Source organism: Leguminivora glycinivorella, chromosome 4 (assembly GCF_023078275.1).
Source record: "Leguminivora glycinivorella isolate SPB_JAAS2020 chromosome 4, LegGlyc_1.1, whole genome shotgun sequence".
NCBI lineage: Eukaryota > Metazoa > Arthropoda > Insecta > Lepidoptera > Tortricidae > Leguminivora > Leguminivora glycinivorella.
In genome coordinates, this window is record NC_062974.1 from 16,211,915 (window position 1) to 16,238,639 (window position 26,725).

The 26,725-nt window shown below is 37.2% G+C and overlaps 1 protein-coding gene across 3 annotated transcripts; it reads left to right on the forward strand.

Moving 5' to 3' along the window:
- The first annotated feature begins 6,802 nt into the window (after positions 1 to 6,802).
- On the forward strand, positions 6,803 to 24,419 carry LOC125225566 (zonadhesin-like). Of its 3 annotated transcripts, XM_048129324.1 has the most exons (14): positions 6,803 to 6,916; positions 7,438 to 7,665; positions 8,369 to 8,551; positions 9,006 to 9,197; positions 9,434 to 9,628; positions 10,167 to 10,379; positions 11,178 to 11,354; positions 11,775 to 11,963; positions 12,305 to 12,493; positions 18,875 to 19,072; positions 21,895 to 22,080; positions 22,178 to 22,363; positions 22,810 to 23,004; positions 24,243 to 24,419. In XM_048129324.1, the coding sequence occupies exons 1-14, from the start codon at positions 6,847 to 6,849 to the stop codon at positions 24,257 to 24,259; spliced, it is 2,418 nt and encodes an 805-aa protein (XP_047985281.1). In that variant the 5' UTR covers positions 6,803 to 6,846; the 3' UTR covers positions 24,260 to 24,419. The 3 variants fall into 3 exon arrangements, with proteins under 3 accessions (XP_047985281.1, XP_047985282.1, XP_047985283.1); XM_048129325.1 differs by lacking the exon at positions 10,167 to 10,379; XM_048129326.1 differs by lacking the exons at positions 7,438 to 7,665; positions 8,369 to 8,551.
- The last annotated feature ends 2,306 nt before the right edge of the window (positions 24,420 to 26,725 follow it).

The window sequence follows — 26,725 nt, forward strand, 5'->3', positions numbered from 1 at the left end:
TCAAGAAGTGTCCGGGGAAAACCCGGACACTTTTCATGTTAATACTTAAATCATTTTTTCGGACTCGTCCGGGGAAAAAATGGGATTTACGCCAAATGTCCGGGTTTTTTAAATCTTGGTCCGGATTGGCGAAATTCGAGATGGCAGCCCTACTCTCAAGTAACAATTTCTGGTCCTATAGTGGTCGAGGACACCAAATTAAATCACACTAAATGGTCCTATAAATAGTCTATATTGGTACTATAGAGCCGATTTGGCGCAATTATGCAGCCATTTAGTGATATAATAGGCCTATAGCAGTATCATCCGTGACGTTTAAGGTCTATAATGGTGATGTAATGATGACTATTGTGCTAATTTGTTGACATAGAGGACACAGTAACGCTAATAGTATCAATGTATGCTATAGTAGCATTTGAGATTCCGTTATACAGGTTATTTTGTTCTATAATAGCAGTTGCCGTCCCTTTTAATGCGAAATTTCTAAAATAATTAATGTGTGTAATATTTAACAAAAACTGTTCTAAACGAGGAACTTAACGAAAAGTGGCGTGTGAACTTGTGAAGTTTAGTGTCAATTAACATAATTTGGATTTCGTATACTTCCATCATTACTGCAAAAAGGTATGCGATGGAAATTTTACCGTTAAAAGAATATTAGTTTAATGGAGTATTTTAAATGCGCCCTCGATTTATACCATGTTTTGAATAAAATAAATAAATATAATTTAATACAATAAAATTATTGGCACCATAGTTTCCACTATGGATCCAAGAAGTAAAACATACGCTTTTATAGTTCGACTATATCACTTATCATACGCATTCACTGTCATAAGCCCGCCATCGTGGATTCAATTAGGGTTGCATGAGAATTTAACTATGATCCAGTTTAACTTATAAGTTCTTTATATAGAAAACAATACTTGTTTTCAATGTTTTACTATAGAAAGATCTTTTAAACAGTATTAATAAATGTTGTTTTCTTTTTAGTATGACAAATCTAAACTACAATTGGTCGCTATGTGTATTTTTAAAGTTAATTTCTAGAAAAACACTGTACGGAACCAGATACCGCATCTTTGGCCTGATTTCATAATTACGATGTATAAACACCATAAAGCAGCCTTTTAAGGTCAAAATTGTCATTTAAAAGTAATCGTTTTCTACTCTTATATATCTGATTTGGTTTATAAAACATATAGTAAACTCAGCTATAACGCTATTGTGTTTTAAAAGAGATACCGAAATCATTATTCAACAGGTCTGTGATATTTAAAGAGTCATTGTGGCGTATACGGCGATGAGATATAAAAGGCATTAGAAAACGACTATAACCTTTTCAAAGCTATATAAACGTATCCTGAAAACTTCATTATAAAAATAGCTCTATAATGGTATTCATATCACTACTATACAGTGTTAAATACTATAGCAGTGTTTTCCAAAGCCACTATATCCCAAAATAGTGGTATAGTTAGGTTTTAAATCTGTTAAAACACAACTACTAAAAATACTATAAGCGACTTGTTGGTAACTGAGTGAACGGTCGATCAGAGTGGTCATTGATGGCTGCTCTTCGGACCTCATGGCCATTGACGCCGGTGTTCCTCAGGGGTCTGTTCTCTCCGCAACCCTTTTCCTGCTTCACATAAACGACATGCTGCAACCCAGCATTGTCGGCTATGCAGACGACAGTACGGTTGTTGAGAGATATTTAGCTGGTGCAGGGGACAGCAGGGACGACATACATTCACAGAGAGAGGCCATGGTTGAGCGAGCGAACTTGACCCTTAGTCGCGTTTCCCAGTGGGGGGACGACAATCTGGTCAAGTTCAATGCCACCAAAACGCAGGCGTGTCTGTTTTCGGCAAAACGGAGTCCGTTCGATCTGACTCCTACTTTCCGGGGTGCATCTGTACCTATTACCGACAGCCTAGAACTCCTCGGTGTGGAGTTGAGTTCAGTCCTCAACTTTGGCACCTTCATTGAGTCTAAAGCACAAACTGCGGCCAGAAAGCTGGGCATCCTAAATAAGGTGAAGCGATACTTCACACCTGGACAGCTTCTAACACTCTATAAAGCTCAAGTCCGATCCTGTATGGAGTATTGCAGCCACCTGTGGGACGGCTCAGCCAAATACCAACTCGCTGCTTTGGACTCAGTGGAACGCAGAGCCAGGAGGATGATTGGCGACAAGAAGCTAACGGCCAAGCTACAGTCTTTGGCCCATCGGCGGAAAGTCGGTAGTCTGTCGGTGTTTTACAGGTTGCACTTCGGGGAGTGTGCTCAAGAGCTACACGAGCTTATTCCACCGTCCCCATTCTACCATCGGACTCTTAGACGCACGGCAGGTCTCCATCCTTACTTGGTGGATATTCCACGAATCCGCACGAAGCGCTTTGCTTCTTCTTTTCTTATGCGCACTGCTAAGGAGTGGAATTCCTTGCCGGCGGCTATATTTCCGAGCTCATATAAGCCGGCAACCTTCAAATCAAGAGTGAACAGGCATCTTCTGGGCGAGCTCACTCCATCGTAGGTCACGTCTTTGCCTTTGGCTAGTCTGTGGTCAAGAGTAAGCCCATTTATAATAAAAAAAAAATAAAAAAAAAAAAAACCTTAATAGCGCAAATTGATTGCATAACAGTGATTTCTAACACCATTATACAGTAATATTGTTCTATAATAGTCATATTTGATCCTGTTATAGACCAGGCCTATAGCGGCTCTATAAAACGGTGATATAAACGTTTACATCACTTCCTAATAACACCTTTTAGCTGTATAACGCAACAACTATAGCGGCTTGTCGGTAACCTTAGTAGCGCAAATTGATTGCATAGCAGTGATTCCTAACACTATTATACAATAATATAGACCTATAGTAGTCATATTTGATCCTGTTATAGACCAGGCCTATAGCGGTTCTATAAAATGGTGATATAAACGTTTACATCACTTCCTAATAACACCTTTTAGCGGTACAAGCTTATAGAGCTAAAAGGTGTGACTGGAGGCTTTTATACGACAGGCGGTCACGCCGAAAACCTTTATACGACATCTATAGTAGCTTTTAGCGTCGAAAACCAAAATTATAGCACTAAAATGTTACTTGCTGTTTGTTTGCTAAAGCCTACTATCTAGCCGAAGTCCAGTATCTAGCCGAAGTCACATAGAAGGCATTATTACAGTCCGAATTCAAAGCAAGTGTTAATTAAAATCACACATGGACGTGGCACTTGTTTAACTAAGTACAAACTAAATTATAAGTATCCCATAAATAAAAAAAAAAGTAACTGACCGGTCAACTGACTTATTGCACCCTTTCAATACGGATGCAACTACCTGGCGTTTTGCAAAGCTCTGACCTCATTGGCTAATGAATTTGAATTTGTCTGTCCACCGTGTTTAAGTTAAGTAAGTTATTTGAATACTTAGTGGGCCTAAAACATCTGGGGAATACAACTTTTTAATTGAATGTGGTAAATTACACATGATACTCGTATATGGAATATTTGGAATCTCTGTTAACATTTTAATATTAGTTAGTCAAATATATATATTTATTTTAGTAGAAAAATATATTTCAGTCATGTAAATTAAGAATAATCTTTAATTTCATAGATTATTTTTTATACCCGCTCATTTGGGTAGATACGGGTAAATACCGGGTAGATTGGGTAGATATGGGTATTTTCCCGGTATTTACCCGTCAGCGCCCATCTCTATGCAGGGTAAACAAGTCCGCAGGGTTTTCACTGTATTTGCTGATAGGGCAGTGCTGAACGATGTGCTCGATGTCCTGCGCGGGAGCCGCAACTGCACCCTGGAGATTATATCCATCCACATTTGTGCAGGAATGCTCAGGTACGGCCGCAGCCGGTTCTCAACCTATTTAGTTGACACCATTATTTTCTAGGCAGCGAGAAGCCAGGTGGTCTTATTGTAGGATTTATATCTATCCCTATCCCATCGGGGAGGTTATCGTTCCATTCCTTTAACCACTATTTTGTTTTAACCACTATGACAGCCTTTCTTTCATAATATTAATTTTTAAATCCATCCTGAATACCTGATTAACTTTTATGTTCACAACTTTGGGAGCAAGATAATAATTCTGAGATGCTGGAAATACTGGATAGTGGATACTTATACGATGCGGATCTAGATTCGGAGTCGTACAACTATCTTGTGAAATCTACTATACGATGGGATATGGTAAAGATGATTTTCCACTAAATATGTCCTAGCACGTGTAACGAGAAACGTGTTTCTTAAGAGCCAATAGAATCAATGCATATACTTATCCTAGACCTCGCTCAGCACTTTTCACTAGTTCTTAGAATACACGAGACTCGCTACGTACCTCTAGTGGAAACTCAGACGTTTCTGATTAGCTTCACTCACATTAACCTTTTGCGTTAATCAACGTGTTGTTATAATAATTCCGTAGAGGTCAGGGGACAAATACTATCTTTCAATTATCAAATTATCACTGCATGTTCGTACCTATAGTTGTTGCTTTAACTTCTTTTTAGGGTTCCGTACCAAAAAGGTACAAAAGGAACCCTTATGGTGCCGCTCTGTCCGTCTGTCTGCCTGTCTATCTGTCTGTTTGTCTGTCACAGTACTAAATATCTCGAGAACTACTTATGCGATCGCTTTGAAATTTGGAATATTTATTATGAACATCGTGAAGCTCTACAAATAGAAAGTATTTTTTTTTATTTATTAATTATATAAAATGGCCAAAATGAAAGGGGGACAAACTGTAAATGTCAAGTAACTAGGTCAAGTGGGGTATCGTTAGGAAGAGCTCAAACTGTACATATAAAAATTATTTTTTATAATTTTTTTGTTGTGGAAGAAAATCGTTTTAAAAAAAACCCTTACCCCTCCCTTATCTCCGAAGTTTAACAACGAAACTTCATAATTTTTTTACCGAATATGGCTATTATAATTAATATTACAGGAAAAATAAAATCGTACACGTATCTTGAATTTTTTTTATTTATAATCTTTTAGATTTATATTTTCAATTTCACCACCATTGCGGGTGTTTATTGTACCTGTAATTTTTACAGAATAACAATAACAGTACCTGCTTTCAATTAGAGAAAAAATGGTTAAAATCGGTTCACGCAATAAATAATTTTCTTATCCCATAAATATCATCTTCCATACTTTAAGCTCGTGCACATTTGTTTACTCAATTTGCCGATAGGTGTCGCTGTACGTTGAATGCTCATTTCCTACATCGCGTTTTTCCTGATATAACTGAGTCGGATCAGGGTCAGGAGCGTCCTGACGACAAAATTAAATGCTATAACGTAAACTATTGAAGTCGATTTAGACTAACACGATTTGCACTCATAATTTTAGAACAAAACGGGAAACGGGACTTAACGGGACTTTCGCGCGGCTAGAAGATGTTGATGCAATTCCTCGCCAGTCTACCCGTGACCACGAACATAATGTGATGTTCGAAACGTCGGGCCAAATATAAATGTAAGTGTTTACGCGATTAAGTCCCGTTTTGTTCTAAAATTATTGAAGTCGAATTGACTTGATTTTCTTTGGACGTTGTCTAATAAGAAAATTGTATAGGTATTAAATATTACTTGTTATGTGGGAAATTGAGTCTAGAGGCATTTAGTGAAGTCTGTAGGACGCCTCGGTGGATAAGTCCGACGCACACTTGGCAGGTTTTGTTTTATTATTATAAATGGGCTTACTCTTGGCTTGGCTATATACAGACTGGCCAAAGGCAAAGATGTGGCCCACGTTGGAGTGCGCTCGCCCAGAAGCCAGAAGATGCCTTTTCACTCTTGATTTGAAGGCTCTCGTATGGACCTATACGCAAAAATGTACCTGAAAACTTTTTCATTGTTCTAGGTATTTTGCAATTATACATGATTGATTTGATCCGTGCAAACTTTGCTTACTTATAGTTTTTAGGTGTCAAATCTTATCATGAAAGTTAAATGTGACCCTATTCATTCCCCATGAAGCTCTGAAGATTGTAAGTCTGATGAGGGCTAAGGGAACTCTTACATAAAACAACTAATATTGTCTGGGCTTGGTTTTTAAAATACTTGTTTATCTTTCAGCTCTTTCCTCATCAACTCATTAAACCGGGTCGACTTCAGAAAAAACACATTTGCATATGATAAGACCACTTTTTTTGTAGACTGTCCGGATAAGGTAATTAATTTAGATAACCCAGTTACCCAGCATACATGAAAATTCGCTGTCATTTCTGACAGATGATAATCAACTAATCGTCTTTCATTTTTGACCAGATCATTTTCGTCAACTTTGTACAAAAATTAAGGGAAAAGTTAAATTTGTTTTTATTAAAATCCTGTATAAAAGTAACAAAATTCAATTAAAATTTTAGAGAATATAATAATTAGTTAGGTATTTGTCTTACGAGAGGGCAAAGTAGTTGTTTAACCGCACGTGCTAATATTGATACCCGAGCAAACGAAAGATTCCAATATTGAACCGCGAGCGTAGCGAGTGGTTAAGAAAATGGAATCATTAGCGTTGCGAGGGTTTCAAGGCACGAAAGTTAAACAAAATTTGCCACCGAGTGAAACACATAATTTTTCACCACACTGACACGAACAAAATACTGACTATAAGACATCAAACTAAATCAAATCTATTAATTTCAAGACAATGGTTTTCTTAAGACCTTGTATACAACTAATATTTGCTCAGTTGCCAACGCATAAAACAAATAAGTCACGATATTGCAAATGTTAATGAATAATAAAAAAAAAAACTTATTTTTTAGTTAATTTCCGCCGGCCTGTTGATCACGCAGGTCGTGTCAACAACATGGCGAGGTTTGTTTTTCTTTTTTGTTTCGTAATTTCTACGGCGACGGCCACGACACCTGTTATTGATGGTAAGTAATTTATTTCATAAATAATAATTATGGTAAGTGAACAATAAACTAGTAATTTATTTGAATAATGAATAAAAATTCCACGCTTTCCATTTTTAATATCACTTTCATCACGCATATATCCATTATCTCACCCAATTCTCGTGTAAAAATTATGAGGTATTTACTTAATATAAGAGGTATTTTTATAGCGATTCAGTTTTAATATTTTTATTATAATGGCGGATCTATGTGGATTTTTTTACGTCTATAGCTTACAAAAACAGAAGTTGCAAATTTACTCAAGATATACTCAGGTGCTTCCTGTAGGCCGATTTTGTGTTTCCGCAGATAAAGAAGCAAATATTTTCCACGCTAGTTTAGCATTAAATCCAGCGACTACAGAGTTAAAATTCCGTTGCAGTATTAGCTTCATAATTATACTCTTAGGAATACCTACCCCACACCAATCCACGTATCTAAATAAGGTATACAAACCAATACAAACAACACATTTTTTTTCATGTAATCGCATATAACAGAAACCGATGACAGTGTAGTTCCCAATGTCCCTGCGAAAAGTATCCCTCGAAGATGCCCCCCTAATGAAGAGCTTAAGCGAAGAGGATCCTGCCCCCCGGATTCTTGCGACATGTTGTATCTCTCCGTTTTGTGTATCGCTAACCAAACTCAAGAACTTTTGTGCACGTGCAAATCAGGCTATCTGAGGAGAAACACTACCTGCGTGCCTGAAGATAGGTGTCTTCCACGTGAGTCAACATTACCTTTCATTCTTCAAAATATTTTATTGATTTGCAGTGATCGGCACTATCGCAGTAAAACTTTAACAAAATCTTAGAGCTGACATAAATTAAAAAAAAAAACCCCGACATTATTATTTTCAGATCAGTTTTAAATTTGATTCTTTTGTATACCTGAATCCAAGATTTACAATACTTTACTACAAGGATATTAATATTTTCTATAATGTCCACTTAGAAAGTTTTGTTAAAGTTTTACTCCCATAGTTCCGATCACAGTTGATTTGACAACAGCCTAAAACATAGAAGGATTTTTTTACATCGAAAAAATTAAGATATTATATATTCGTTCAGAATTCATGCAAATATACTTTTGGATATCAATCTCATATTTGACGATGACGATCTCAACTATTATATAGGAGCCTATCTTAGGTGTAATCAAAATGAGGAAAACGTGGGGAATAACCTATAACCATAGAACCTTCACACGCCCATGAATGTCCAACTCTAAATGAAATAATGATAGTGAGTCATCGTGACCTTCATTTTTGCTATTAACATTTTTGATTTGCTGTTTATTCGCATAAAATTACAAGTAAATTTCGTCCTTGTGATAAACGACCAAGGGAAACCTGTGAGACTTGTGGGCTGGGACTCAAAAAAAAAATATGTTGGCTGCACTAATATGAGTAAAATTTGTTTTGGACAGCCGAATGCGCTGATGATCCCAACGCTAAAAGAGGATGTGGAAATAGATGCGGAAAAACTTGCGCAGATTACAACTCGAATAAAATATGCAAAGACGACGTATGCAATCTGTATGGATGCGATTGTAAAGACGGATATATTTATGATCAAAACAAAAAGAGATGTGTTAAACCCGGACAATGCAGTAAGTGGATTCTATAATTCTAAGTTAAATCATATTATCATTAGATCTCACAAACCCTGATGGATCCTCCATTGTTAAAAACATTCTGAAACTGAATCGATATTTGTATAATCTTAAGATTATCGAACATCCTTCACCTACTGAAGTTTTAAGTAGTCCTCACAATTCATACAAAATTTAACATGGTGAAAAACTAGAATAACCAGAAGCGCACTTGCTCGATCAATGTAAACTCCTACTTGTATCCGTTTCCAAATACTTTTCCATCACATCATAATCATAAATAAGAACATAATCCTTGTCACCAGTTAGAGAACTGAGTTGCAAACTCACGGGTGACCAGTTAGAACTACGGAAGTTATTGGAACCCTAAAAGGACGCCGTAAATACATTTCGAATTTCGTATCACTGTCATCTCGTTACAACTCCTGTAAAATTTCTTCTTTCTTTACAGCCAAGCAATGCAAGGGAGCACATGAAATATACATTGACTGCCCAGCCGGGCAATGCAATGCAAAAACTTGTGATGATCTAGTGAATCCACCTGGTTGTCCAAGAATAAAACCACCTTGTCCAGGAGGCTGTGTTTGCGAAGATGGATATTTGAGAGACAGTAATGGAAAATGCATACCGAAGGAACAGTGTCGTAAGTCACACTTTACTTAAATAATAACCTACTAGTAAATACTCTACACATATTTGCCACCTATCAATATGACTAAGCCCGTTCTCACATTATCCGATCCGATATCGGATGTCGAAAGGATTTCAATGGAAAAAATCCAAGATGGCGCCTGTTTTGTATGGGATATCGGTCCGACATCCGATATCGGATCGGATAATGTGAAAACGCACTAAGGTCAATGAGATTATTTATTTTAGCTTCTCTGCAATGTAAGAAGAAAAACGAACGCTGGTCAAACTGCTTGATCGGAGAATGCGTCCCAAAGACTTGCGAGGAGGTGGGATACCCTGTGGCCTGCCCAGACATTATTGGTCCCTGTGCCGGCGGCTGCACTTGCATCGAAGGCTTCGTAAGGAACTGTAAAGGAGAGTGCATTGACATGAAGAGTTGTCGTGAGTATATAAGATATTCCGCAGGTTTATATAGTTTCGGCAACACTCCAAGGTGCAATTAATTTGTCTATACAAGTTGCAAATCGGTTACGATCCGGAGCGATTGGTACGACATAACCAGTCCAACTGGACTCGCAGGCGTTCTAATGATTGTCTACAAGTTGCAAATCGGTTACGATCCGGAGCGATTGGTACGACATAACCAGTCCAACTGGTAAGTAATAAAAATTTGAATCACATATTCTGAAAACCGGTATATTACTGAGATTCCAGAAACATTACCTGCGGGCCGATTTTTGAGTCTCACGCGTTCGAATTCAGAAAATTGTCACTGAAAATAATACGTCGTTAATCATATAAGTTAACGATAACGATTGAGTATTAGAGTTTTAACAAACACTTAAAAAAATTGCGATCACGTTGGCACTTAAAATTATGGCACACATGAAATATTTATGAGATTGATAAGATGTCAAAGCAACCATACTTTGTTTTGTTAGTGGTAGTGGTATTCCAACCTTATTTCTCTTTTTTGTAGCATGTTGTGGAGGAGACCCTAACGCCGTAAGCGGTTGCAGCAACCCATGTGGCAAAACTTGCGCGAGTCTCTATGCGAACAAGTCCGACTTGTTCTGCCCTCAGTATTGCCAGTACAACGGCTGTGATTGCAAACCCGGATACCGTCTACCAGCAGACAGCTCAAATGACGAACAATCTAAAAAATGTATTCCAGAAAGTGAATGTCCTAAACGTAAGTTATTTAAGCACCGCCCACAAGAGTAATACCTCTAAATCCCTGAATTTTCACGAGTTCCTCCATCTCCATGTTGATCGAAGTGTGCCCCAACTCCGTCACCCTTTTGAGATTATGATTTAGATTTATTTATTTCATAATATAAAATTACATTATAAATTATTCTACCTTAATCTATAAGAATTTATATTATGATCGTCGAGTATGATTTTTAATGAAATATCAATTACAATTATAATTTGATACTAATTTTAAAAATATAATAAGTAATCACAATGTCAATTTTTACATAAAAAGGAAAAAAGAAAAAACAAGGTATCTCATAATGATCGTCAAACTAAAATTAAAATACAATAATGGATTACAGTCAATTTATATTACATGTCATTTCCATATACTCATTTACAGAATATAATGGATTTTCCAATAAAAAGATTTTCAATTGGCGTTCAAAAGTTTCGTCAGATGTTTCTGTTCGCAATTTCACGAGTTCCTCCATCTCCATGTTGATCGAAAGCTTGAACATCGAGAAATTGTTTCTCACAACTCTTGGAAGAGGTAAAGTGAGTAATGCGTCACCCTGTTTGAAGAGATTCTGTGACTTATAGTTTATACTGTAGTATACCAATGTAATCCATTCCTCCGAATACAAGCGGTGGACATGACTGGCTCGTTGTAAGCCAGAATGCCGCAAAAATCGCCAAATGTTATGCGACTATTGACTTAATATAAACCTTGAAGATCACTGGCCAAACTTTCGATTTACTTATTATTAATTCGTTTCACAATTTTTAGCTACTCCGCAATGTGGAGCAAACGAACAGTACTACTGCGGTACGTCATGCCCCGAAGCCAGCTGTGTCAACCCCATGCCTCCAACGTGCGTCAACAAGAAATGCAAATTAGGTTGCTTCTGCAAGAAAGGATTCGTCAGAAATTACAACAACACCTGTATACCTGTCAATAAATGCCGTACGTTCAAAAATACCTAATAAACATGTCTGGGTGGCTAGCCGAATGGCACAATCGCTCACGAAACGAAGCGCTAGTAGATATCTATCTCTATCGCGCTTGCGTAATGGCGCGACAGAGCCAGCGGCGTATCGCTTTCGTTTGGCGTCGGAGAAATGCCATTCGGCTACGGGGCCTGGACAGATCAAGCGCGGATCCAGCTTCGTGCCCGGGGGGGGGGGTCACGTGGTAAAGGCCCAGGCCCCCAGGGGGGGGTCACCTGGATCCGCGCATGGCACAGATCCACAGATTATCCTATATTGATGCGAAAGCCTAACCACGAGTGTCTGACCTGACACATGTGTGTGTACTGCTAATACATCGCGGTGTCTAGTCACTAAAGATATCTCGGTTGTTAACACATATTCGTCTCCTCTACAGCTAAATGCAAAGGACCTCACGAAAAACTCATAAGTTGTCCAGTCGGACAATGTAACCCAAAAACATGCAAGGACCTAATAATCCCACCTGGTTGCCCGAGAGTGATACCTCCTTGCCCAGATGGCTGTGTTTGCGAAGAAGGTTACCTACGAGATGCAAATGGAAAGTGTATCAAACAGTCACTGTGCCGTAAGTTTCATCTTATTTTATTCCTACTTTCTTTGTAACAATGAACGCTAAAACAGGACTCATTTTCTGTGGAGACCTGACTTAATCTTAAATTAACACTTTCGCTACCAAGAACCCGACTGTCGGGTACACCGCTCGTAGAAGCGTAGCCGATTACATGGGTTTCCCCGTATGTAGCGAAAATGTCGTAGCGCCGCGTAGAGCCCGGTTTCGAAAGTGTTAATTTACCTGTTTGCCATATGACAGTTGTATCAGTTCTTACTGGAATAATTAGTGCTTTTGCTGTCTTCGTCTTCTTGTACAATTGGGCCTGCAGCTGATGATGTATAATATTATTCCAGCCAAACCTTCTTGCAAGGCCAATGAAACCTACGTCAACTGTGGTGTCAAATGTCCCAACATTTACTGCCCGAAAGTCGATGGACCCCAACCCGTATGCGACCCGCCAAGAGACTGCCCGCCAGGGTGCATATGCAAGGTTAATTACAGATATGACCAATCTGGAAGATGCATACTTGCTTCTGAATGCCGTAAGAACCTCGCAGATTATACCTTTTTGATTTTTACAAATAGATGATAACATCGATATGCAAAACAGTATGTCCACATATACATATTTTTATCGATTCAAAACAGTGTTTTAAGGTTCCGTAGTTAACTAGGAACCCTTATAGTTTCGCCATGTCTGTCTGTCCGTCCGTCCGTCCGTCCGTCCGTCCGCGGATAATCTCAGTGACCGTTAGCACTAGAAAGCTGAAATTTGGTACCAATGTATATCAATCACGTCGACAAAGTGGTAAAATAAAAAGTGGAAAAAAATGTTTTGTTAGGGTACATTAGTAAGGCGGCGGAATTGAAAAAAGTCGTCTAGTTTTGAAGTTGATGTGACTGGAGAGTATACTGCTGAAAATTGGTATCGTTGTGATCGGTAGACTTTACTGAGTACGAAATAATGACTTGTCGCATTCTCAGACTGTGGGGGGGTTAACTATGACGTCACAAAGATCGCGGTCCCGGGTTTAAATTTTTTGCCAATTTGTCTAGAACCCCTTATCCAATTTTGAAAAATGAGGTGTAGATTGAAAGCGTATAACATGCTGATTAAGATTTCTTATATGTGAAAAGTATAGTTTTGTTAGTTATTTTTTAATTAACAATAATGCAAAAAATACTTGTTTTTTACTCTCTTTTTTGATTTTTGTGACTCAAAAAGGCAATTAAAGTACTTTAAGAAACAATGTCAATCATTTTCTGAAATGATTCTTCAAAAATGATTGACATTGTTTCTTAAAGTACTTTAATTGTACTTTCAAATGATACCAATATTGATAGGTTACGATGAATAAGCATTTTTAAAATACAAACAATTAGTTCGAACACATTTCTTAAATATCCAAAGTAAATTGTAAACTCCAATTATTATTTAATTATTTATTTATCTATTAATTTACTCATTGGTACCTTTTTCCGTCTTATTTATCTATTTATATATTTATCTTCTCTATGTAATGTCAAGACACAATTAAGTACGCTATTACACACACATTACACCACATACACTACACATACAAACACCACGTACCCCAAAAAGCACAGAAAACCCTACTTTACACATGTTAGCAACGACCGTCCCCACCCCGTCCGGGACCAGTCTGAAAACCAGCGCAGAGCCATTGGCGCTGCACACGCTGAGACTGGGACCCTTTGCCTCATCAAATATACTTGTATAGGTTAACAATAGTTCTTACGTTAAGTTAATAAGTTTAAGTTTGTTTTGTTTTGTTTTGTTTGTTATCTTACTTTGTTTGTTATTCTTTCCTTTAAACTGTATAATGTAATGTTTTGTATACTTAGTATTAAGATGTGGCAATAAAGATTATTTTATTTTATTTTATTTTTAAGATTAGAGGTATATCTGCTTGAAACGAATTTTGCGCGAGGTGTAATTTGGTAGACGCCGAATGTATGGGAACGCGTGTCAAGCGGTACTCCCCGCCTACAGGTATGTTGTTGTAGTTTGCTTATTTATTATCCGATCGTAGAAATTTAAAAAGCAACAGATAGCTTAATAATGTAGTTAAATGATTTATATAACATATTTTTTAGCTAAGTGGCCGTTTTCATTGCCTTTTTGAGTCACAAAAATCAAAAATTAATTAAAAAATTAAAAAATAACTAACAAAACTATACTTTTCACATATTAGAAATCTTAATCAGCATGTTATACGCTTTCAATCGACACCTCATTTTTCATAATTTTTAAGAAAAAAAAACCGTCGCCTTTCGGGTTCTGGTGAAAGCTACTTGCGAATGTTGGATTATGTAGAAATGTGTAAGTATTTTTTAAAACTGCTTTTAATGCTTTAATTATTAGATGGCAACACAAATGACACACGAAATATACGTATAACGTTAAGGTTTGAGGAGTTTCCTTAATTCCTCATGAATCCGATTGATTATATTATAAGAAATCGAAGCTTGACAAACTTTGACTTCAAAACTTATGCTTAACAAACATAACTAAATAAATGTCACTGTTCTGAACTTCAATGCATGCTTTTCTTACAAAAATACCAAAGTCACTATGAGTGTGCCGTTCAGGTTTGAGGAGTTTGGTTCTGGCCATCATCAGCAGTTCCACTGCACCAAATGTCACTGTTCTGGACGAAAGTGCATGCTGTTCTTATAAAAATACCAAAGTCACTATAAGCGTGCCGTTCAGATTTGAGGAGTTCGGTTCTGACCATCATCAGAAATTCCACTGCACCAAATGTCACTGTTCTGGACGAAAGTGCATGCTGTTCTTATAAAAATGGCAAAGTCACTATAAGCGTGCCGTTCAGATTTGAGGAGTTTGGTTCTGGCCATCATCAGCAGTTCCACTGCACCAAATGTCACTGTTCTGGACGAAAGTGCATGCTGTTCTTATAAAAATACCAAAGTCACTATAAGCGTGCCGTTCAGATTTGAGGAGTTCGGTTCTGACCATCATCAGAAATTCCACTGCACCAAATGTCACTGTTCTGGACGAAAGTGCATGCTGTTCGTATAAAAATACCAAAGTCACTATAAGCGTGCCGTTCAGATTTGAAGAGTTCCGTTCTGGCCATCATCAGCAGTTCCACTGCACCAAATGTCACTGTTCCGTACCTAAATGCATGCTGTTACTTTAAAAACACAAAAATCACCATATGTATGCCTTTCAGATTTGAGGAGTTCCCTCGATTTCTCCAGGATCCCATCATCAGAACTGGGTTCTGAGAAAAATGGGACCAATCTGTATGCATATACATTCAATCAAAAAAAAATTTTTCAAAATCGGTCCAGTAACGACGGAGATATCGAGGAACAAACATAAAAAATAAAAAAAAATAAAAACATACAGACGACTTGATAACCGTCCTTCTTGAGATATGAGGCGACGGTTAAAAATTGGATATGAGGTTCTAGACAAATTTTGGACAAATTGGCAAAAAATTGAAACCCGGGACCGCGATCTTTGTGACGTCATAGTTAACCCCCCCACAGTCTGAGAATGCGACAAGTCATTATTTCGTACTCAGTAAAGTCTACCGATCACAACGATACCACTTGTCAGCAGTATACTCTCCAGTCACATCAACTTTTTCCGAGACCCTCTCGCCGCTCTACTACAACAGTGGGGACTGATTTTTTTTTCATTCTAACCCCAACGTGTGATATGTTGTTGGAAAGGTATTTAAAAATCAATAAGGGTTTACTAAAATCGTTTTTTGATAATATTAATAATATTTTCGGAAATAATTGCTCCTAAAGGAAAAAAATACAATACAATACAATACAATACTCTTTATTGCACACCTTGATAAAATTTCAAAAAAAAAATTTCAAAATTATTTATTTTTCAGCAAAGTACACATGCGTAGGGGCCGAATCCTCCTTTTAAGTTTAAAACTTGTATTAGGAGGTATTCGCTCTTTCATACAGGGTTATCTTCAGCGCTTAAAATAATATTAAAGTAGAATTGTGATCTTATATAAAATAGGTAGGTACATGCTATTCTCAACTATGTTACATTACAATTTTCAAAGTAGATTTTTAGGTAGTTAGGTAGTTAGGTAATAGTTAGGTATAAAATACAACAATACAAAACAAGGAAGAAACACGAACAAAGGTAAACAACAGGCGGTCTTATCGCCAAAGAGCGATTTCTTCCAGACAACCTTAATGTAGCGGAAATTGATAAATTTACATAATGTCAGTAGGTGTCAGCAAATTCGAAGAAATAAACTTATCGCACAATACATATAGGCAAAAAAAATTAACATACATAAACATACATATATAAAGATAAATAACTAAATGCATAAATATATAAATAAAATATATATAAATAAATACACATATAACAATAAATACATATATAAATAAATACACATATACCAGGTTATTTAGAAGGAGTAGTCACACAAAAATATATATTACGGAAGAGATAAAAAATGGAGTTTAAGTAGTCTCTTGAAAGAGTTAGGAGACTGAGCACGTCTTATGTCATGAGGTAGGGAATTCCAAAGTCGCACAGCTTGAAAAGTAAAAGAATGATTATAGAATTTTGAAGTAGAGGAGGGGACAGAAAGAATTAAATTCTGGGCGTACCTAGTAGAACAGAGATAACTAAAGCGATTTTTAAGATAGCGGGGAGTAGCAGGGTTAAATAGGATAGAATAAAGAAGAGACAAAATGTGAAAGTTACGGCAAAAAAAGTGTGTCCCCCCCTCTAACTTTTCAACCATATGTTTATAAACTATGAAAAAAATCACAAAAGTAGAACTTTATAAAGACTTTCTAGGAAAATTGTTTTGAACTTGATAGATTCAGTAGTTTTTGAGAAAAATACGGAAAACTACGGAACCCTACACTGAGCGTGGCCCGACACGCTCTCGGCCGGTTTTAGATTTAACAACTTGTGCAATCATGTTGCGAAACTTGTCCTATTGAATCGAGTCAATAAAAAGCTGATATGTTAGTGTCCAAAGTAACGATTCTCTTGATATACCTACTGAAATAATATGTCAGTACGGCTATACGAAATATTGGATCCATATCGTTTCTAGATTTAATTCTATACACGTGGTACAAGTTCGATTCGAGCCAAAGAGGATCAAGTATATAGAGAGTAAGACCGTTTTCACATTATCCGATCCGATATCGGATGTCGGAAGGATTTCAATAGAAAAATCCAAGATGGCGCCTGTAATGTATGGGATATCGATCCGACATCCGATATCGGATCGGATAATGTGAAAACGCACTTACAGTCAAAGTAAAATACGTAATCACAGGACATAGACTGCCATCTCTCGACACAGGCTTAAAACTTTTAAACCTCAGGTTTTACAGTTTGGCCCATATTCTTAGCTTGATACGAGGGTCATGCCAAAAGAAGTTAGATACTCCATGGTCATTTGATCGATACTGGCCAGTTATACACCATTGTAAAGGTAGGTTATTTGCTTATAAATTTAAAAATGGAACACTTGGAAATTCTTAGGATTCTTTTTTTAATTATTTTTTTTCTAAATAATTTTGGCGGGAATTTTCCGCTACAATGGAGCTTACTGGACGTGATTTTCGTGTTATGATATATTATGACTTTAAAAAAGGTTTAAAACCTCAAGAGTGTTTTGAACTTTTAGTCTCGACTTTTGGAGAGTCTGCGTGTTCACGTGCAACTGTTTTTAATTGGTTTGCTGAATTTAAAAGAGGACGGGAGAGCTTTAAAGATGAGGCGAAGACCGGACGGCCGCCAACCGCAGTCACTGAAGAAAATGTACAGGCTGTGAAAAAATATTCGTGCGAACCGACGAATTACATATGTAGAGCTCGAACGTGAACTGGGCTTTGGATCAGCAGCATTGCAAACTATAATTCATAGTAAACTGTCTCTTCATAAGCGTTTTTCAAGATGGGTGCCGCACAAGCTCACCGATTTATAGAAACCCCGTCGCATGGATTGGTGCAAATTTATGATAGATAAATTCGACGCAGGCGAGAAAAAAAACGTATATGATATACTTACAGGTGACGAAACATGGCTATATAACTACGATCCCGAAACAAAGCGACAGTCCACAGTATGGTGTTTTGTAGATGAACCGACGCCAACAAAATGTCGCCGAACCCGAAGTACACAAAAACAAATGGTTGCCTCATTTTTCTGCAAGACGGGACATATTGCTACAATAGTGCTAGAAGATCAAAAGACAGTTAATTCAGATCGGTATGTGACAGTTTGTGCCCCAAGAGTACTGTCAGCTTGGTGTGACAAGCGGCCGAAGTCAGGAACCCGGCACCTGCTCTGGCACCACGACAACGCTGCCCCGCACACTTCCGCTAGAACACTTGACTATTTCGGCTCAAAAAACGTGACTATTCTGCCCCACCCCCCATATTCCCCTGACCTAGCCCCCTGTGATTTTTACCTTTTTCCTAAAATTAAAGAAAAATTAAAAGGAAAGAGATTTGAGAACAAAGAAGACGCCCTGGCTGCGTATAATTATGAAATTTCTGAGGTGTCTAAAGAAGAGTGGTCATCGGTATTTTCTAAATGGTTTAGACGGATGGAAAAGTGTATACGTGTTTACGGTGAATACTTCGAAAAACTAGATAGCTGTAATAAAGAATAAAGTATGTAAATTTTGAGTATCTAATTTCTTTTGGCATGACCCTCGTATGTGTTAAAATGTCAAACATTAATATTAGCGCCATCTAGCCGAGCGTCCCCCAAAGGTGTAACGCCATATAGGCCACCGTACCTTTTCTTATACAGTTCTGAGGTACGTTTTTTTCTTAGACTGTAGCTGTCTATACGGAGTTACATGTCTTTGATTCGAGCTGAGAGTTTTATTTAACATTTTTGTTTGTTTTGACAGCCGCATTAAAATGTAAAGATCCCAACGCCGTATGGGATTCGTGTCCTTCAGCCTGCTTGGACGAGCAATGCGAAGCCGCTGACTCTCCGCCCGTAACGTGCAACACATTGCTTCTAAACTGTAACCCTCGATGTGTTTGTAAACCTGGATATTTTAAACACCCGAAAACCGGATTATGCGTGCCAGCTAAAGAATGTCGTAAGTATATAGATAAATAGCTGTATTCACTACTAAAATCAAAGAATTACCTACTGACTTGAGTATCGTCAGGTGACAACCGAAATTCTGTAATTTCTACAAGAACTGAAGCAATAATTTGTAACCAATCGGAAAATGTGATCAGGAGGGCCGTAACTTTCATGCCGATGACATCAATTTGACGTCACGTTGCATATAGGCTGATTCAAATAGTTTTATCGTAATAATTAATCATTATTCATTAATCAATTTAATCATGTTCAAATGAATTCAAAGGTAAGCTATTCATACGTACAGGAAACAATTTATTTATTTTTATAATTTATTGAAATAATGGTAACAAAACTACTTAATAAAATGTATGTATAATGAATAAACAAATAATTTAATTTACTTTTCACGTATCAAGTAGGTATTCATTATTTCACGTAGGTATGAATAGCTTAGAAGTCATGATTAAAATGATTGATGAATAATGATTAATTATCATAGCTGGGCATTAACTCGTTAATCCGTTAATCGTTAATTAACGAAGTTAACATTTCGATTAACGGATTAACTTTTAAGTTAACTTGAAAAAATGCTAACGGACTCGTTAACTTCCGTTACATTTCTCCGAGTCCGTTAATCGTTAATCTAGTAGGCACAGGCGCCATCTGAGCTGCGAAAAACACGTTCTGAACGCTACTATAAAAGCCCGAAGTACGGCAAATCCTATGATTTGCCGGTAAATCCTAGGTTTTACCGATGTCGACTGCTAAAGGTCCGAAATATTACCTAAAAAAGTATTCTTCACGTGGATTTGCTTTTACTAACTTTGATTCGGTGAATCCTAAGCTTTACCATGGCGACTGTTGTAGTGATAGGGCAGCAAATTCGAGCCCTAAGTATTTACGACCACATTCGCTTCCCTAGCCTCTACCGCCCAAAGTGCCACAACAGTCCCGTCACCGCCAGCATCTCTCCTGACACAGCTCTTGGCAGTAGCTCAGGCGATCACTGCCTTCCACGTGCAGCCTAGAGTTCAATAGGCTAGCTGTACTTCGGCCTTTTACGGAAATATAATACGTTATAGTGGATACTGATGCAACTAAATATTTAAAGAAAAGTAGGGATGTACCGACTAGTGATTTGGCCGACTAGGCCGACTACCGACTAGTCGGCGCTTGGGTGGCCGATTAGTCGGCCGACTAGTCGGCCAGAACATAATTATCGACTAATTTCACCAGAATTTTTGAAATGTCATTTTTTGGGTTCTATCGCGCTTTTCATATTTTGTTCAAGTTCAAATGTCAATAATAGTTATACACATTTTCCATTTTTTAGCTTAAAATAGATAGTGGTCCTGCCTATGAAACCGATAGTCTTAGTTAGGTCATTAATGACTGTGATGATTACAGATATTTATTCTTTTGACTAACAAAGGCATAACGAATACGTACATAACACGACCATAAATCATCCGATAATTTATTTTTGTACTATTTTCGTATCATTTATCAAGTGCCGACTAATCGGCCTTTTTTGCCGACTAGTCGCCGACTAATCGCCGACTACAAATGTGGCCGGATAGTCGGCTTTCCCGACTAGTCGGCGACTAGTCGGTACATCCCTAAAGAAAAGTTCTTTTTTTTCACGTGTTAACGGATTAACGATTAACTTTAACTTACGTTAAATTTGTCGAAATGTATCGTTTTAACGATTAACGTAACGTGTTAGTGAGTAACGGATTAGTGATTAACGAAGTTAACTATTTGATTAACGGTGCCCAGCTATGTTAATTATTAAATAAAACTCTTGAATCACCTATATGTAGCGTGACGTCAAATTTTTGTCATCGGCATGAAAGTTACGGGCCCTGGTGATCAGTATTTTTTTTATGGTGTTCGCATATACAGTGTGTTACCAACAAGTGGGCTTTTTTAAAGGAACGTAATCTTGCATAGTTTTTAACTTAATCATGCCCTTAATTTAATTAATAAATAAAAAAATTACTTTATACTATTTCTAACAAAAGTTTTATTGCCAGCAATGTACAGCACACACTTGTCAAATGAGGGCAATGACAGCTCATAAGCACAGTATAATAAAGAGTACTTTCGTACAGTATGGCCACTCCCGCTTCCCGCTGAAAGTGGCCCCCACCCCCTCTCGGTTACCTCACAATTACCGCCTGTCAAAAACGCGAACAGTCGACCTGTCATATTTCACTCATACAATCATAGCACGCGTTCATCTACACGAGTTTAGACTATGTGCTAGGAATGCGCCTCTTTCATATATTTGATCGCCAGTGTCCGAGGTGTGTCATAAGTATTGAGCGATGTGAGTAATTAATGACAATTAAGAAGTGCACGCGTTACATTGAATGTTGGGGTTTCGGAAAATTATTTTTTTAGTTAATTTAAATAACTATGATTTGCTGATGCGCAAACGATTGATTATATGACTGTATTTTTATTGGTTTTAATAAAGGCCCGGGTGGTGGTAACACACTGTATACCTATCTCATATTTGCAGTAAATTTTGTACACTTTATTAATAAAACATAACATACAATCATAACATACAATCACGCCTGTATCCCATGAAGGGGTAGGCAGAGCACATGAAACTACTCAAGTTTCAGTGCCACTCTTGGCAAATAAGGGGTTGAAATGAAAGAAAACGAAACTGTGACATTGCAGTGACAGGTTGCCAGCCTCTCGCCTACGCCACAATTTAACCCATATCCCACAGTCGACTTCTACGACACCCACGGGAAGAAAGGGGGTGGTGAAATTCTTAACCCACCACTTTATTAATACCTATGTTTATTTCAGCAAACGTCTGTAAAGATCCCAACGCATCGTGGAAAGATTGCCGTAGCACTTGCCCAGGCACGTGCGAAAACACTAAACCGTTATGCATTAGCGATAAATGTAGCCCTGGATGTGAGTGCAGTGAAGGCTACGTTTTATCTAAGAAAGGGAAAGGAGGGAAATGTGTTAAGATTGAAACATGCGCAGGTACAGAAACCCAAAGTAAACTATATTTCCTGAAGGCATATAAAAGAAAATTATAATTTATTCGTATTTAATTTGAATGTCTGTAATCCAATTTCAGATTACGTCCACTGTCCCGGCAATCAAACCTTTGTCCCATGCACATTCAAGTGTCCCCAAGTATTGTGCCCTGACTCAGACCAAACCCTTTTGTGCAAGCCACCAAGAGATTGCCCTGGAGGATGTGGGTGCAAGCAATATTATAGGTATGACGCCGATGGAAACTGTATCAAGTCGTCGGATTGTCGTAAGTTGTAATTGTAACTACATTATTAATAACAGAATTGTAATTGTTATCCAAAAAATACTGCTAAGGATCATGTCGACCAGTCTTTTGGACTAAAATGACATAAAAATCATGTAGGTAAAGATACCTCATACTCGTATAATCAATATGGTCTATAAATGACGATCCTCATTTGGGAGACACAATTATTTTTATTTGGAATTTATTATGTAATTTTTGACGATCATGATGAGAAGATAAACATAATTTTGACATGTAGCAAATTTATAGTGTAATTTTTATCATGAAATAAAGAAATCTAATCTAATCTAATCTAATGTCTCAAATTACGTGCCTAAGTTTTGGGTAATCATCACTCACTTTAGTACAATTGTTAACCATCAGTTTACGTTCATCCACTGATGAACCGACTGTCCTGCCTTAACTTAAATGTTATGTTATTCCAGCTCCAGTAGAATGCACTAGACCACACGAGGTGTTCAAATGCAAACGTGCGGGTGACTGGGAGAACTGCGATGAGAGATATAACTCTCCCCCGATTTGGGGAGGCGACCCTGATGATTGCGAGCCGAAGTGCGTGTGCGAAGATGGGTATTGGAGACACCCTGACACGAAAACTTGTGTCAAGAAAGATGAATGTCGTAAGTAACGGTTACATTGGTCTTATTAAGTTTTAACAGAACAGACCAATTCTAGCTTACATTCATATTCTATACAACGTTCTACAAACAAGCACAAGCGAAACGCAAGAGATCCAACTGACATCAACATGCCCCGTAGCCGAATGGCATTTTTGCGACGCGAAACGCCACCGAAACGCCGCAGAAATGTAGTCTGGCTCTGTCGCACCATACGCAAGAACGATAGAGATAGATAGCTACGAAAGAGATATTATCGTGAGCGTTTGTGCATTCGGCAACGTACACTGGCCCCGTAACCGAAGGCATTTCTGCGACTCTATCGCTCTTGCGCATTGGCGCGACAGAGCCAGACTGCATATCTGCGGCATTTGGCGTCGCAGAAATACCATTCGGCTACGGAGCATGTTGATGTCAGTTGGATCTCTTGCGTTTCGCTTGTGCTTGTTTGTAGAACGTTGTACCTATGTTTGCGCAAGTAATTGTTAGCTGATATCTTATGCATGTTCTAAAGACACCTATCAGTGTAAGTTAGAATTAACCTGAAAATAGGGATTTGCGAAAGTAAAACAATGTAATAAAATAATCTATTTATTTTTAGGAACATAATATTTAGAGAGCGGATTTCAGGTAGGGATTTAAATATTAATATGGATGTGACTCGCATAATTAATTATTTTCTCTACACACAAAAAAAAATGTGTCGGAACATAAAAGTAAAACCCTTTTTGGATGCTTTTGTGAATATCGGGGAAAAAATATGATAATACTAAATAAATAAATGTTTGTTATTTCTTAATATTTTATTTATTTATATTCTTCTTCTTCAATATTTCTTCTGCGCATTGCACAGTAAAAACTTCTATTACGACTCAAAGAATAGAATAATTAAAATAATTCGCTTTCTGTTACAAACTCCTTTATTTAAAATAAAACACATTTCTTTAAAAGTAGTTTGTTGCAAAAATAACATTAATTTAATCTAATTAGGTATTCAGCGAAGTTTGCGGTGTGCGATGTAATAATAATAGATTGTAAGGCCTTATTATAAACCACATGACATGTACTTATTTAAAAAAATTGCACTAGTCATATCCATATTAAAATTCGCTACCCGAAATCCGCTCTCTATTAATATTCATAAAACAATATTTGTTGATGTGAGAAATAATACCTACGATATTATTCAACTGTAGGCATATGTTAGATGTAATTCTAAAATAATCAATTATTTGTTTTAGCTCCAATTAATGGCTAAACACACCCTCAAGAACAGCGAGTAATATGGTATCCTACCTAGAAATGCTAATTGTTTACGTGAAATTTAATATTATATTTGTCATAATTTGTAATGGACATGGACTTGCTATCATGTAAATGTAGGTATATATATGTTGAATATTATAAAGTAATATGTTTTGTTGAGTTTCCTTTTATCCCTATTAATTATGATAGTGACAGATTGAACTACTACGTACCAGTGATAGATTATACAAGGTGTAACATTGAGGAAACCGAATAGTTTCATCATATTAGAAGAATAAAATGTCGTACTTATTAAACTTTTTCTGGATTTCGCCTACTTTCAGAGTTATAATCATTTAAAAAGATAACAATTACTTAGTACTTCTCAGAACAAAACGCTATTTTGATAGCGATGATGCCGTTACCGGACATAATCTAACTATCCTCGTTGATAGATGTCAAAAAATAACTAGTAACTCATTGCAAAAAAAAAATTGAGGGCCAGTTTTACGAATAACATTTTATCTTTATTTTGCCGTCAGAAATGCGTAAATCTTTCGGTTACCTCATATTACACCGTGTATTTGTACAAATAAACGCCCATGGAATGACATGAGATGTCCCACGTAAGACAAGAACTTTATTAAGAGGATACGGTAGCGAAAATGCTAAAATGGAAAAGCCCCCCTTTCAACTTGGGAATTTTAGTTAAATATACAAGTGTTATTAACTAGATTTAACGAAAAAAAATTGTCCATTAAGAACAACTCAGTCAAAAGATATTTCAAAAAATCTTTAAAATCGAGGTTCCGCTCTCGACTCTTTCCTCCTTCAAAACTTAATCAATCGGAACGAAATTTGAGAATCTGAATAACAATGAAATAATCTATGTCGGACCGTTTAGCTCTTTTGGTTCATTGTTACCAATCTTGAGTATCACACCTTTTTTTGCGCCACAATGAAAAAGGCCGTCTTTGGAATTTTTTGATTGGCTCTAGAATCTTTAAAAACCAGAATATCAAAAAAATCAAAACGGTCCGACACAGATAAAAATAATAACAATCTGTGTTGAAAAAAATCATTGCTCTATCTTCAAAAACCAGGGAGGAAATAGTCGAGAGCGTTTGTATGGAGAATTGACCCCTACCCTACCGTATCGTCTTAAAGACGCGAATTAACATAATTCGAAAATATGAGTGCAAATCGTGTTAGTTTAAATCAATAAGCGAATTAACGCTCTATATTTAATGGTCTAACATGTGTTTTTGACCTTTTATTTTGAATGCGTTACTCGGTAGCCTATTGAATAATTGAATATATATTTACAACATACCTACATATTATTTAGAAAGTACATTGACCGGCCGGCATCGGCATATAGACCACGGGATATCATCACAATCACGGAAAAGTCCCGTGATCGTGTCATGATGCATGGAACTGCATCCAAATATCGGGACCTCGGTAAAAATCAAAAGGGTAATCTAATCAATCACGGTTTATATCCCGGTCAATGTAAGTCTAATGAAAATAAAATAGCCTTGAGTCATTCACAACTCTTACATATTATTTAATTTACGATGAGTCATTATTTATTTAAAAAAACCTGTCAAGTGCGAGTCGGACTCGTTCACCGAGGGTTCCGTACAAACTTTCAATAGTTGAAACATCAAAATGTTATTCATAGAACTCTACAGATTTGACTAAATCCCTCAAGACTCAATTTCCTACATAACAAGTAGGCTTGTGCCGTTTCGTTCGTTGATCGGAGCGCTCCGATCTCGTTCAATCGCTCCCACGAACTAGTTCGCTCTTTTAGGTCTTTTGCTCATTTAGTTCAGCCAGACCAGCGACCGTTGCGGTCGGAAAGATCAGAACGAATGGGACCGAATAGTGTCAAAATGATACGAATAGTCCACAGATAGTAACATTCCGGGCCGAAAGGTTGTAAGTAACCGAAGTTTAATATGAAAACTTGACTTTTTTGTTGCTCTGCTAAGTAGCTCTCGCTCTCGGTCGGCGCAGTCACACATTCGTTCTCGATCCAAATCGCTCGCGCTCGCCGATCCTATACTGAACTAAATGAGCAAAGACCGATTCTCAGACCACGGAAAGATTCAGTTCATTTCGGTCATTGATGGGATTTTATTCCTAACAGTTCATAGTTCGTGAACGACACAAGCCTAATAACAAGTAATATTTTAATATACAATTTTATTGTTAGACAACATCCAAATAAAATCAAGACTATTCGACTTCAATAGTTTACGACTTACGAAATAAAATAAATAAATAAATATCGGCAAATTGAGTAAACTAATGCGCGCGAGCTAGTATGGAAGATGATTTTTATGGAATAATTGTTTATTGCGTGAACCGATTTTAACCATTTTGCCTCTATTTGAAAGTAGGTAATTTCATTGTTATTTTATTAAAAAATACAGGTACAATAAACTCTCGCAAGGGTGTTGAAATTGAA

What these genes read in the sequence shown, in the direction of transcription:
- LOC125225566 (XM_048129324.1), top strand. Translation starts at nt 6,847, where the DNA reads ATGGCGAGGTTTGTTTTTCTTTTTTGTTTCGTAATTTCTACGGCGACG. An exon ending in CATACCGAAGGAACAGTGTC is followed by an intron (nt 9,198 to 9,433) that starts GTAAGTCACACT and finishes TATTTATTTTAG; the next exon opens with CTTCTCTGCAATGTAAGAAG. An exon ending in TATCAAACAGTCACTGTGCC is followed by an intron (nt 11,964 to 12,304) that starts GTAAGTTTCATC and finishes ATATTATTCCAG; the next exon opens with CCAAACCTTCTTGCAAGGCC.